A 13,466-nucleotide genomic window follows, 5' to 3' on the forward strand; every position below is an offset into this window, starting at 1 on the left:
GGTGTGGTGCTCACCGCCCGGCGGGGTCTGCCGAGGGGCCGTGCAGAGACACCCTTCTCCCCAGGGTACAACCGTGCTGCCAACGGCGCTGTCCGCCGCGGGCCGGCCGGGCCCCCTCGGGGGAGTGGTCCCGCTATCCTCAGGGAGGTGCGGCCCGGCCACGCGTGCCCCGGGGTGGGTGCAGTGGCGCCGGCGGCCGCCAGAGCGGGACAAAGCCCCGGCCGCCGCAGCCCCGGCCCGGCCACAGCGGGACAAAGCCCCGGCCGCCGCAGCCCCGGCCCGGCCACAGCGGGACAAAGCCCCGGCCGCCGCAGCCCCGGCCCGGCCACAGCGGGACAAAGCCCCGGCCGCCGCAGCCCCGGCCCGAGGGCGGCTCAGAGCGAGGGGGAGCCACAGGCTGAGGGGAGGCTCAGCCCCGGGTTGATGAGGCAGAGAACAAGGATAGAAAAGGGGTTTGGGGAGGAAGAGGCAGATGTAAATAGCTGTTAGGTACTATGAAGGGAGGTCCCTGTCCCGGGGGTACGTGGGGGCTTGGCTTGGGAAGGGGCAGTAATGTTGTGAGGGGAGTTGCCCACACGAGCCCCCAAAAGGGCAGCAGACACCTCAGTTCATTCCCACCACACACAGCCATCCCTGGGACACCTTAACTCGAGGATGTATAAAAGAACCTCTACAGAGAAGCATATGTTTGCATGGAGGTTTGTTTGTTGGTTCTGAGGGGGTTTTCTTGAGAGTGATACCAAACAGTTCTGTGCAAGTCTAAAGGTTTTAACTCCGTGTCATAGCTCTGTTCTTCAGGCTCTATTTCTTGCAAACACAAACGGTTTGAAGAGCTATCCCTGTTCAAACACAGGAATATGTGCCAATATTGTCATTGCACCCAAGGAGTCACGGAGGGGAACATACAAATGACCTAAACAAACATCTTAATCAGGGGACGTTATCAGCCCAGGAGCTGTTTCTGCACGCTTGATCATTAAAGCAGGGTAATCCTCAAAGCCCAGTCCAAGCAAGGGAAGCAGCACTTTGATGCTGGTGTGGGAATCAGAGGCAGCACTGTGATTTTGAAAGTGCCTTTCATCTCCCTCTTTTTGTAGGAACATTCTTATAAACCAGCTTGTCAAATACAATTTCCCTACACAGACATGAATTGCAGATAAAGTCCTGAACCTCCCTTGGTATTTCCCCAACAGGTGTAATCTGAGGAAACACAACTTTAATGAGCCTGATTGGCTTTTTGAAAAGACATATGTATTCTGTAAATACCATCAACAGCTTACATCTGTATCTAGAGCTAGATATTCACATTGCATATCTAACCCTCTTCTCACACACATATACATCCACAACACACACACTAATGGTGGATCCCACCTTTGCTCTTCTCCTGAGAAGTACATTATTATAAAGAATTGTCACATTAGGATGTTCAAGCTCTTTTTACCCTGAAGCTTTCCAACTGATTTGCTGTGCTCTGCAAATGCAGCTGGTTCTGGACTCAAAGGAGTGACTCTGTGACCCATTACAAATAAAAAGGTTTGCTGGTGGGAAGAGGACAGCCTGTGTCTTTCTCTCCTGCTTCATCAGTTTATTTGGGCTACAACACAAATAATACTGACCTTTTCCCATTAGTTTCTGATAATTTATTCAGCTTTCAGGTTGCAGGCAACCATAAACACAGCCTTTCTCTGGAATCTCTCTATGAAAGAGGGAAAGTGGCTAAAGGAGAGTTTCTCTTAAGAGTATAAACCAACTTGGACAAGCTGAGCTTTATTTATTTACTCACCCAGTTGCTGTGATTATTCTAACTACCCCAGCCACTTTAACCTGTGTGTAATTTGAGAGAGGCTACACCTTAGATGAATTTGGCTCCTTTTGTACATTCTTGAGGGAGTGAATTGAGCAGCAGTAACAATTCAACAATCAGGGTTCAAGCAGCTGTTAGCAACTTTCTGAGCAAACACCTATAGCCTGGAGGTAGAAGCAATACAGAGTAGCAATTTCTAAATGTCCCATCTAATTGAGCAGGAATAATGAAAACAAAGAATTTAGGGGGAAAAAAAACCCAACAAGCCCTCCAGCATGTAAACACATAGTTCAGATGCACCCATTCCTCACAGCATCAACAGGCTTGCCATCAAGTGCTTGGTGCTAATCTTGTTTTACACAAACACTTCTGAACCCTCCCCTTGGCATGGGAGATGATTTTAGTGCTCCTTTGCCTTTTTCACCTGGAATGCTAAAACAACCACGCTTGCCTCTGTTGATGTGAGAGCTTGAGATTCAGCTCCCAACATCTTCATCCACTTGTGGTTGATGATGTGGGTTGGTTGGAGTGGACTGGGGAAGGCAAATCCTTCTGGATACAGAGTTGGTGGGAAAGCCCCAAGTGTGGAGGGAGGGTTTGAAATCTCTTGTTTCTCATTTAACCTTGCCCTTTCTGACTTATAGTTTGAATTACTTAGTGGCCAGTTTATTAGTATCTATTCTTGTGCCAACACAGACCTTTTTGTTTTGCCTCTTTCCTGAGTTTTTAGTTTTTTCCCCTTCCCTTGTTCAGTCCTTCTGACCCATCCTTATGGAAGATCACGTGCTTTGCAGCCCCTCACTTCTTAAATGAGACACGTGTTCAGTTGCCTCTTGCAATGTCACATTGTTTTGCACATGCTCATAGCCCTGTTTTTTTTTTTTTAATCTATTCCAGGCCATATTCCCACCTTGACCATGAGTGACTGGAGTATTGCACATCAGACCAGAGAGGAGAGAGGCTAACTAGTGCCTCACACTGCTATGAGCATCTCCCAGTCTCTCTGGCTGCATGGAAACATGCCCTGCCTGCAGCCAGCCACGGGCACAAGCACTGGGATGTATACATGTGGGGAAAGCCTGGAAGGATGGGCTGCCTGAGACCATGGCTGTATGTTCCGAGACATGATTCATGGACAGCACATGGTGTGAATCGTGGTGAAAGCAGACACACTTCATCTAGCATATCCCAGTGAGGCACAGCTGAGGGAAGCATGTCTTTAGGGTGTCCCTTGAGGTAATGAGATCCTCACTGGTGAATCACATTCTGCAGGGGGGGAAGAGGGATTTGTTCTGTTAAACCACCCCCTTCCACATAGTCTGCAGGCACATACACTGGCACAGAGCCTCCCTGACCTCTGAAGGCACCGTGTCTCACTGCTGCTGGGGGCCACATAGAACGCCACCACTGCAGCACCGACTGCTGACCCATTGTACAGCAAATATCTGGTGGCCCTGAATCCATCTGGAGCTGGATACCAAGTACATGTACACACATGCCCACTCCCTCCCCACCAATGAGTGGAAAATACCAGCATTCCAGAGTCACCAGGCTTATCTGATTGGGGAGGAGGTCCATGACTCGGCTATTTATATCCAGTTATTTGGGAACTTTGCAGCTGCATTTGGAGTACAGAGTCCCTATGGGGATGAGAAAGAATTAAATTACCTTAAAAATCTCAAGTGCAGCCAGGCCAGCAAACGTTTCTGAGTGCTTTGTGCCCAGAGCAGCATTAATGGAACTCTCTCTCGGGTGCTGCTGTTCCTTGGCCATGCCGTGGGATGGCTTCCCAGTGTGAGCCACCACATGTGAGGGCCCAGCCATATGCTCAGTGCTGTGTGTGAAGTGGGAAGCACTATCCATAACTCAACACCCCTCACAGAGGACTCTGTTTCCAGAGGCACTGTGTAATTAAAAGCACGTGGCTGTTTTTCACGCTTGGCCATCTTCATCGGCCAGAGAATGCTCCTAAAAAAAATGATCAGAAGGCAAAGTTTTGAAGCAACAGAACACAAATATACACGAGAGATTATGATGAACAACTTTTCAATGCTTCCCCTTTTTAGATCCAGAGGCCTGAGAGGATCTCAGAGCACCCACAGCACAGGTAAAGGGCTATCTGGGCAGAGCCCATCATGGCTGAGTGCCTCACAGAGCCCCTCCTGCCTTGCTCAAACCAGATGTCTCAAGGCAGTGAGAGTTCTGCACAAGTCAAGGAGGAATTTTCATTCTCCAAAGCCCTGCTCTGAACTTTAACCCAGAGAAAGAGACATTAGGGAGGTGCTGCTCAAGCCCAGATTTCAACCAATCCATAACAAAAACACTAAGTTCCAGGTTTAGTAAAATCTAGATGCCCAGAAGCATCATTTATTGCAAATCAGTTAACCAAAAAAAATACATCATTTTTGCAAACTACAACTTTGCATGTAGATAACTTTATTACAGGAGATATCTTTTCTTAAACTACACTCTAGTTTATAAAACATAGGAAGATTCAACACCACGTGATGTTTTTATCACTCGTATTATAGGCATGTCACAATACCAACGGTCTGAAATGTGAACTAAGATGAGCGCTCAGCAAGAGCACTTGAGAAACAGCCGGTTTTATTTGGTGTTCTAATAGGAAGGATGGAGGAAAAGGAATCCTTTCCTTAGGTTTTCTTGGTCAACTGCCCTCTACTTGCCTGTCCCATACACATATCTAGTCTTGGGGTGTCTGCTTGCCTTTGCACCCGAGTGAGTGATATTCCAACACCTCTACAAGGTGATATATTTATGATATATTTAAGACTTGTTCATTCAGATTTTTGAAACAAAATCCACCTTTTCTTTTAAAAAAAACCTCCCCCCCTCCCCATATTTACAAGCATTAAATCTGCCACAGGCTTATACTATATTTTACATGATACACAGAAAGAGTGTACATCAATATAAAAAAAGATGCTTCACTCCAGACTAAACAAGTACAAAACGTTCACGTTTCCCAGCACAGACTCGCCTGTGCTGTCCTTTTGCCCCCCCTCTTTAGGCAGTTCAGCATCCCACCCACCCCAGCAGCGCTTCCCAGCCAGTGCCCGGAGCGCTGGGCGATGGCAGCGTTCAGGATGCTTTGTAATCTCACTCAGGTTGTCCTCATCAATAGACACACCTCCTTTTAAAAGCAGGCAGGCCATCCTTAAAATAAGGATGTGGCTTTAACAAGTTTATATTGGCATTTAGTTCTTCAAACAGTTCCTCAAATGCAAACACGAAAAACAACAAAAGAAAAAAACCCCAGTAAAGATACTCAAAGTACAATTCAGTCTCCTTTGTGTATGAACTCTGCAGTGATGGGTTTGGTACATGCTCCATACTTATGGGCTTGCTCTCTTATAGTCTGGCAAATACACTTCTTTGTTGGTGGGGGACAATACTCATGCTTTGTAGGGGTGGGGTGTTGGGGTTTTTTTTGCTTAAAACCTGTTCTTACAGGTCTATAATCCTGATTTTCTTTTTAGATCATAAAAATCATTTAAATATATATATTTTTATATATATAAAAACAAGAGAACAAAGATTCCTATTCTCAAGGCAAATGTACAACTATATAATACTGAAATTTAAACAAAGATTCATGACTGGTACCATAAAATGTCCTCTCAAATCCAACAGCAAAGGAAACATTTTAAAGTACATTTCAAAAATCTGTCCATACTTAATCCTTTTCTCTTTCCCCTCCCCCTAAGGAGTGGTATTTTGAATCCACCTTTTCCTTCCCCTTTCTTTCTCACCTTTCTTTCTGAGTTGAAAGAGAAAACAAATAAATTAGTGGTATTTCAGAATCACGAGTGGCTGCTTAGAGCTTTACATAAAACATTTCCTCTCAAACCAAACACGCTGAACCCTCCCCCGACCAAAAGAGAACATCCTATCAAAACCTAGTTTTCATTTGATTTCTTGAAACACAACTGGTGTCCCACATTGAGTTCTTAACAATAGAACATATAAATAAAAAGGCAGTGTTTCCATGTAAAAGAAAAAAAAGTACATAAATAAATACTAAAAAAAAGAGAATTAATTTGTCTTTTAATTTCTTTTTTTATAAAAACATATTTAAAAGGATCCTTTAATAAAAGCATCCACTGTCCTTTTAAAAAAGATCTCCCTTGAGCTGCTAACTCCCACCGAGCCCCAGCGTCTCTGAAACACCCTCTTCTACTTGAAGGCTTCAGGGATGTGTCCCATCTGCGACTGCATACTCGTGGGGGGGCTGGAGATGCCCTCGGACCAGTCGGACACGTTGGAGTGAGGAGATGAGCTGGACCACTGGTCTGGAGACTCTGGAGACGGCGTTAGGAAAGGATGGTCGGGCACCTGGAGCTGGTGGCTGGGGGTGTTGTCCAAGGGGGAGGAATAACTGTGCTGGGAAGGTGGAGTCAGGAACTGTGTGGTGGTCATGGGCTGGGCGAGGGAGGATGGCAGAGATGTGGGCAGCATCTGGGACTCTTGAGGCAGGATGGTGTGGACTGCCATGGTGCTGCTGCTCACCGGCTGCATGTCGGGCTGGCTCAGCTCGGTACCAAGGAAATTCTGGCCGATGTGGCCGCTCGCGTTGGAGCTGGGGTTGTGATGCTGCTGCGGCGGCTGCTGCTGCGGCGGCTGCTGCGGCGGTTGCTGCGGCGGCTGCTGCGGCTGCATGTTTTGCTGTTGGAGCTGTTGCTGCTGTATCTGCTGGAGCTGCTGGTTTTGCATCAGGTGAGGCTGGGAAGCCAGCCGGGTGTTGGGCATGGCCTGGTAGCTCATCATCTGCGACAAGCTTGTGGTGGGCAAACCGTTGTGCAGGGAGGTCATCATGCCGTGCTGAAGGTTTTGCGGCTGCTGATGCGCCCCTGGTTGCATGTTGGCTCTCATGGGGTTGTACTGGCCCTGCACCATGCCGTTCTGCAGCCTGCTCAGCCAGTCGCACTGCCCGTTCAGCCCGGCCGCGCCGCCCACGGAGAAGCTCATCGGCGCGTTGCTCATCACCGTGCTGGGGCTGGAGACGGGCAGGTGAGAGAGACGCGGTGGCACCGAATCGAAGGCCATCCTGCTGGAGTTTCCCATGGCCATATCCTGCTTCCCTGCCATGTTGAGGTGATTGATGCTCATGTGGGCATCGGGCATACCTGGCAGATGATTCAGAGGCATGGAAGGGGACTGCTGAAATGGAGAGGTCATCAGCGGAGGAGAGGCTACATCCGACAGGTACCCGTGGGGTGACTCCAGGGAGTCCACTGGAGACAACACGCTGGAGTTGTCAAGCAGACACCCTTTTCCATCTTGGGACTTTTTCCTCCGGGCTTTGAGGTCTTTGGCATCCTTGCCGTTGCAGCTCAGGCCCTTGGTACTCGGCTTCCTGGCCTTCTTGCCCTGGACGGCAGGTTTCAGGTTGCTGATGTAGCTGTTGGGAGAGCAGAGCGGTGGGGACAGCGTGGGGGCTCCCAGAGGGCCGTTGTGCAGCGGTGGGCTCCGCACCAGGTTGTACTCATCCAGCAGCCTCACGATGTCGTGGTGCATGCGCTCCTGCGCGATGTCCCGCGGCAGACGGTCCATGTGGTCCGTGATGTCGCGGTTGGCAAAATGGTCCAGCAGGACCTTGGCGGTTTCATAGCTGCCTTCTCTGGCTGCGAGGAACAGTGGGGTCTCCTCCTGAAAACCCAGCAAACATGGGTTTAAGCCCACAGATTCTCCTGGCTAGCGTTACCCTGAGCTCCACGCCCAACATCACGCAGTTCTGTGGCAGAGACGGTAATCGCCTCCCTTCTGCGTTTTCCTACCCTGCTGAGCCATGTCCTTACAGTGATATCAAACCACAAACCCTACGAGTGACCCAGCACATGGGATGAGATGGCCACAGGAATGCTGTGTCACACAGCTCACCAAGCTCCACACAGCCCCTCAACATCACCTGCTGGACCAAATCCCACAATGCTTCTTTGAGCTAAACCCAGCAGCTTCATTGACAGCAGAACAATCAAACCAGAGTCTCAGTGCCAGACACTGTTGTATTTTATGCAAAAGTCATCCTTCAACAGAATCCCCAAATGGTTCTTTCCTTGCCTATGTCAGCCCAGGAGATGCCTACCTTATTGTTCTGCATATCCTTATTGGCACCATTCTTCAGGAGGACTACTGCAGCTTCAACATTGTTCACAGCAGCTGCCCAGTGCAGTGCTGACTTCCCTACAGAGGAAGACCATGAAATACAACACGTTAGTGAGGTGTAAGAGTAACAGCATGCAGCCCTTTCCTTCCAGCTCTGAGGTGTTTTAGTTGCCTGCAGTACCTAGATCATCCACGGCATTGACATCTGCGTGGCAGTTGATCAGGTCGTCCAGCATGCCCTCCACAGCCAAGCGAGCGGCCAGGATCAGAGGAGTGGTCCCATCGTGCATTCGGGCATCGAGATCAGTTGCCCTGTTCCTAATCAGGATCTGTCACAATGAGGGACAAAGCACAGGAAACACAAACGTTAGGAGGGACAGACAACAGACACTCCAGATACCTAGGTCTTGGGTTTTGCAACCCCCTTTCACAGAATCACAGAATCTCAAAGGCTGGAAGGGACCTTGAAAGCTCATCCAGCCTAACTCCCCTGCCAGAGCAGGACCACCTAGAGCAGGTCACACAGGAACTCGTCCAGGTGGGTCCTGAATGTCCCCAGAGAAGGAGAATGCTCCAGTCTCTGCCCCCAGTCTGGGGGTGCACATCCAAGAGCAGCTATGGGGTTGCTGCTTTGCTGTGCCCTGCCCTGAGGACAACAGAGGCTTCACTTTTCAGGACTTTCACCCCACGCCTCACCAGGGTGAAGGATATTCCTTCACTCCCCAAGCTGGAGACGAGACCCCACGATAAGCTCAGCTGCACCAGTGACTTTTCCCCAGAAACTCCCCCCGAGACTGGTGGCGAAAGGATCGATTACCTGGAAGACCCCCTGAGCATCGGCAGAGACGGCGGCGTGCAGGGGCGTCCTGCCCATGTTGTCCTGGATGTTGGCATCAGCGCTGGCTTCCAGCAGGCGCTTGGCAGCGTCGGAGCGTGAGTACCTGGCGGCCAGGTGAAGCGCGGTCTCGCCGGTGCGGTCGGTCTGGTTGTGTAAACTGGCGCCTTGGTAAATGAAATCGGAGATGACGGCGGGAGCATCGTCCTCTTCTTCGCTGTTGCCGGTCTCCAGCCCTCCTCCGCTGCACGAGGCGATCATCAGCGGGGTGAAGCCATCTGAAAAGCAACAGGGGAACTCAGTGACGAAAGGCTCGTGTTTACCCTTCCCTAATGCGGGCGGCTCACTGAGATGCTTTGCCTGCAATGGATGCTTATTCCTGTGGGTGCATCGAGACCGAGTTCCTGATGTTCTAAACATCAAACACGAACATCCTTCCTCTGATACGGATCTGAAATTCCTGAGTGGTATCTCACCGCTCGCTGCTTTTCCTATTCCGTCTGTGAGCCTGCACACTGACATGTCAGGTGCAACTCAAAAGGAAGGTTGCTCGAAGCCAACTCCCCAACATGGGGCTGCCTTAAATACTTTTGTCCTTCCAGAGGACAGTTTCACAGGTGTGGGGAAGACCAAATGTTTGTAGTAATTTCAGAGCCCATGAACAGAGTTAAAAACTTGCAAAGAAGATCGTGAAATGTGCAGTTCAGTGGGAAGAGAGAAATCTAGGAGTGGTGGGGAGATAAGCTGGATGGTTTAACAGGTTCTTCTGTCTCCTCTAATTTCCATCTCGGTGGCTGAACAAAAGATATCTCATGGAAAGCAAAACGTGACAGGGTCTATCTGTAAATCACGGGCAACAGCAATCACACGATGCAGAACAACTAGCGGGAGCACTACACTAGAAATGGAGACAAGCAGGGCTCTCTGGGATTGCTTATCTGCAAGGAGGCTTTTAGATGGGCTGACTAACAGCACAGAAGTGAGAGGAGTGCGCTTACCGGGACCCCTGACGTTGACATCCATGCAGTCGGCATCGATCTCCCCCTGCGGTGGGGTGGGTGCCATGGAGGAGATGCGCAGGTCAGCGGCGTCCAGGTGCTGCTGGGTCCACTGCCTGTGGTCCGTCTGATCGTCTGTGTCGGGCAGCATCGCCTGCTCCTCGAACTGAGCAACGACAGTGGGGAGGGAGTGAGCAGCAGGGAAAGCACACGAGAGTCAGGGTGGGAGGAGGGGGCTGAGCTCCAGCCTGGGAAGCTCTGCAAGTCTCAAAGGTGTGTTGGTCACAGGCAGGTTTGTAAAGGGGCCGGCAGCAGCAGTGTGTGGTACAGGCTCTGCTCTGCTGCTGCCCCCTCAGTGCTCTGCTCCTCCCGGGACGAAACCCAACCAGCGAGTACACGCAGCACAGAAAGGGCATGTGGCTGGGAGCTTACCCTGAACTTCTTGGTGTCCAAGGTCTCTTCATCCCCCCACTCATTTTGGTTGTCATCCATCAGCGTGCCGTCTGAAGCATTTTTGAGGGGTCTTTAAAAATAAAACCACACAGCAAATTAGCTCCTCTGCAGACACAAGTCTGTCACGGACTGGGTTTATCTACAGGCACAAACTGAAAGAAGAACCAACAAGGCACTTTCCAGGAGGTTCCCCTCAGGCTGCTTTTCACTTCTCACCAAGTGCAAATGGATCACAAAGCATTTAAAAACCTCATCCAGATGGCAACACTGTTTCCCCCCCATGCAGAACTTTAAGAAACCTCATTTCTCTCCTCCCCACTCTGCCAAAACGATGCACTAGAGAACAAAACTCCGAGGAGTTCTGTGTTTAACAGGTTAGCAAGCAAACGACTTACTTCAGTCCAACAGAGTCCTCCCCAAGTGGTTCCCGTCGCTTTTTCTTGCTCGACTCGGTCACTTTGAAGCCTTCTGGGAACCAAAGCTGCCCATGCTCCCTGCGCCGCTTCCGAGACACCAGTACTCCCACTCCAATGAAAGCCAGCAAGACCAGTGCAGCCAACACCACGTACATAGGATACAGCTGGGAGTTCTTTGCGGGCTCAGCCGTTTCACCTACAAAACGGTGGGGCACAGAGAGATGCTGAGACATGAAGCTGCATAGCAAACCAGGGACTGAGCCAAGTGAAGGAAAAGTAGTTAATAGAGGTACCTAAGTCTGATCTAAATCAGCTCCACACCCCCCCCTTCCCAAAATAAGGTCATTTTATACGCTATTAATCAGAATTGCAAAGTATCGGCAAATTCTGGGCTGCGGCAGCCAGCCTGCACCAGGAGACACCTTCACTTTTTTCTCCTTTAAGGAAAAGGATTAGCAAACTTCAAATCATTGCGCTTGCATTGAGCTGTTAAGACAAAAGGATTTAGGGGGGATTTTCAAGATACAAACTTCAACTCCTTGCATGTCACTGATTGATTGGAGCTGGTTGGGTTTGCTTTCCCCCCTTTTTCTTTTTAATAACTTTTATAATGATAATGATTTTGAAATAAGCTTGGAATAAGCAAAAATAACAAACTGTCTTGGTGATATTTTTTGTTTGAAGAACAGGCTCAAAGGAAACAAAACCAGAGCAAAAGATGCCTGGTGATTAAAACCTGACTGTGCTCAAACGCAGCCAGCTGACACATCGGCTGTCTCTCCCCCTCAGCCCAATGGCTGTACTTACTTTTAACAGCTTCTATCTTGTAGGGAATGTTCAGGTTGCCAAGGGAGGCCAAGGCACCCAGGAAGGCTGCCACATCCGTGGCACTCTGGAAGCACTGGGAAGACGACTGGATGCACTGGCGGTTGTCAATTTCCAAGTAGACGATGGATCTGCACGAGAGGAGTCAATGAGCAACACGGGCAGTGACCACACTGAGCTGACAGATGAACCCTGTGTCCCTTCCCTCCATCAGTGGGAATTAGAAAGTGGGCACCCATCTCCTTGCTTCTCTGTAGCCCAAGCTCTGTAGCTCACACTCATGGTCTGTTGGGTCTGCCTTCATGAACACTGTGGAATCTAACTCCTTACCTACAGTGACAGAAGGGGAGTCTCTGCTTCACAGTGTTTTAAAATGACACAGACACTACAGTATCTTTAATAATGCTGGTTGGGAGCCTTCAGATCTTTTCACACCAGTTTTGCTGCTCGAACTCCTTTGCTTTCGGTGGCTTTGATGGAGCCCGCAGAGAGGGGGAAGCTTGGATCTATATGTTTACACCACAGATCTCCAAACACAGTCCGCAGTAATTGAGCTTTACAACAAAGCTCTAGGAAGCATTTCCCAGGGAGAAATCGAGGCTTAACTTAATGACTTCCTGAAGTCAGACAGTCAGTCAGGCCAACTTCTGCTTCCAGGTCCCACCCGGCCCAGCCCCGGCTCCCAACAATACCCAGGACCCCTTGTATCGTGAGAGCCGGCGCAGCATTGTACCAGCGGTCCTGAGCCATCGCTCCCGTTTCCCACATGAGAGCAAAATCCGGTTTCTGTTCACACAGAAAGCAACATCTAAATACAATTATCTGGCCTACATCCTTCCCTTCAGAGGCTGTTACTATTATCAACACAGAAAACAAATGCTGCTCAGTGAAAACGGAACCCATTGGTCCCCCTTACCCTCTGATATCCATCTGATCGAGCTCCCTCTTCTGCCTCCTGCCAGCCCTGGAGTAGAGGCTGCTCTTTACTTTGTTGATGACAGCACTAGACATATCTGACCAGTCCTCTGTTGATCTCTTGATGTAATGCTTTTTCAGTTCCTCCTCGTTGCCATAGTATGGAAAGATCATATACTCTCCCTTGGGGTTCTTCTTGAAGACCACGTTGGTGTGCAACACGCGGCTCAGCTCCCGCAGGAAGTTGAAAGAGTTGTTCTTCAGGTTCTCAGGAGTGATCAGGACCACCACCACCAGTGTGCCATCTGCCAGCTTCTCTGGCATGTTGTTTGCACAGTCCAGACCGTCCCACTCGCACTCGAAATTATTGCAGCCCTGGTCACAGTGACCATCTGAGAAGTGATCCTTGCAGTACTGATCATACAGAGGGCTGGGCAGAAGAAAAGGAAAGGTAGAAGAATCAGTTAGACCAAGAATCATAGGATCACAGAATCATTTTGGTTGGAAAAGCCCTTGAAGCTCCTGCAGTCTCAGCCCTCCTCTCACCCTGCCCAGCCCAGCACTAACCCATGGCCTCAGCCCCTCAGCTCCATGGCTTTGGGGTCCCTCCAGGGCTGGGCACTCCCCCAGCTCCCTGGGTAGCCTGGCACAGGGGCTGACACCCCTCTCAGGGAAACAGTTCTGCCCCAGCTCCAATCTCAATCTCCCCTGGGGCAACTTGAGGCCATTTTTATTCCTCCTATCACCTGTTACTTAGGAGAAGAGACCAACTCCCAGCTCCCTGCAGCCTCCTGTCAGAGAGTGCTGCTGTGTCCCCTCAGGCTCCTCTTCTCCAGGCTCAACACCCCCATTCCCTCAGCCCCTCCCCAGCACCCTTGTGCTCCAGCCCCTTCCCCAGCTTCTGCTGAGAACTGAAGTGGTGCTCCACAAGGACCTCTCTTCTGTATAAACATTTGTCATCCTGATAGACAACCCTAAGCCAGTGTACACAGAAGGCAAGTGTTTCACACAGTGCTGCAAAGCATTCACCTCTGCAGGTGAAAACCGGAAAGTTGCAATTGAGATGCCAGAAAAAGGGACAAACTGCTGTG

The 13,466-nt window shown here is 49.9% G+C and overlaps 1 protein-coding gene across 2 annotated transcripts in view; it reads right to left on the minus strand.

The window, feature by feature from the left end:
- Window positions 1-4,142: 4,142 nt before the first annotated feature.
- NOTCH1 (notch receptor 1) overlaps window positions 4,143-13,466 on the minus strand; it is a 44,978-nt gene continuing 35,654 nt past the window's right edge. For both annotated transcript variants that reach the window (XM_062012002.1, XM_062012001.1), the window contains exons 26-34: window positions 12,377-12,805; window positions 11,443-11,591; window positions 10,615-10,831; window positions 10,199-10,289; window positions 9,767-9,932; window positions 8,751-9,046; window positions 8,115-8,262; window positions 7,914-8,011; window positions 4,143-7,477 (exon numbers count right to left, since the gene is read on the minus strand). In XM_062012002.1, coding sequence (XP_061867986.1) covers window positions 6,005-7,477; window positions 7,914-8,011; window positions 8,115-8,262; window positions 8,751-9,046; window positions 9,767-9,932; window positions 10,199-10,289; window positions 10,615-10,831; window positions 11,443-11,591; window positions 12,377-12,805 — 3,067 coding nt within the window. In that variant the 3' untranslated portion in view covers window positions 4,143-6,004. The remainder of the gene's footprint in view (window positions 7,478-7,913; window positions 8,012-8,114; window positions 8,263-8,750; window positions 9,047-9,766; window positions 9,933-10,198; window positions 10,290-10,614; window positions 10,832-11,442; window positions 11,592-12,376; window positions 12,806-13,466) is intronic.

Source organism: Colius striatus, chromosome 19 (genome assembly GCF_028858725.1).
Source record: "Colius striatus isolate bColStr4 chromosome 19, bColStr4.1.hap1, whole genome shotgun sequence".
Classification (NCBI taxonomy): Eukaryota; Metazoa; Chordata; class Aves; order Coliiformes; family Coliidae; genus Colius; species Colius striatus.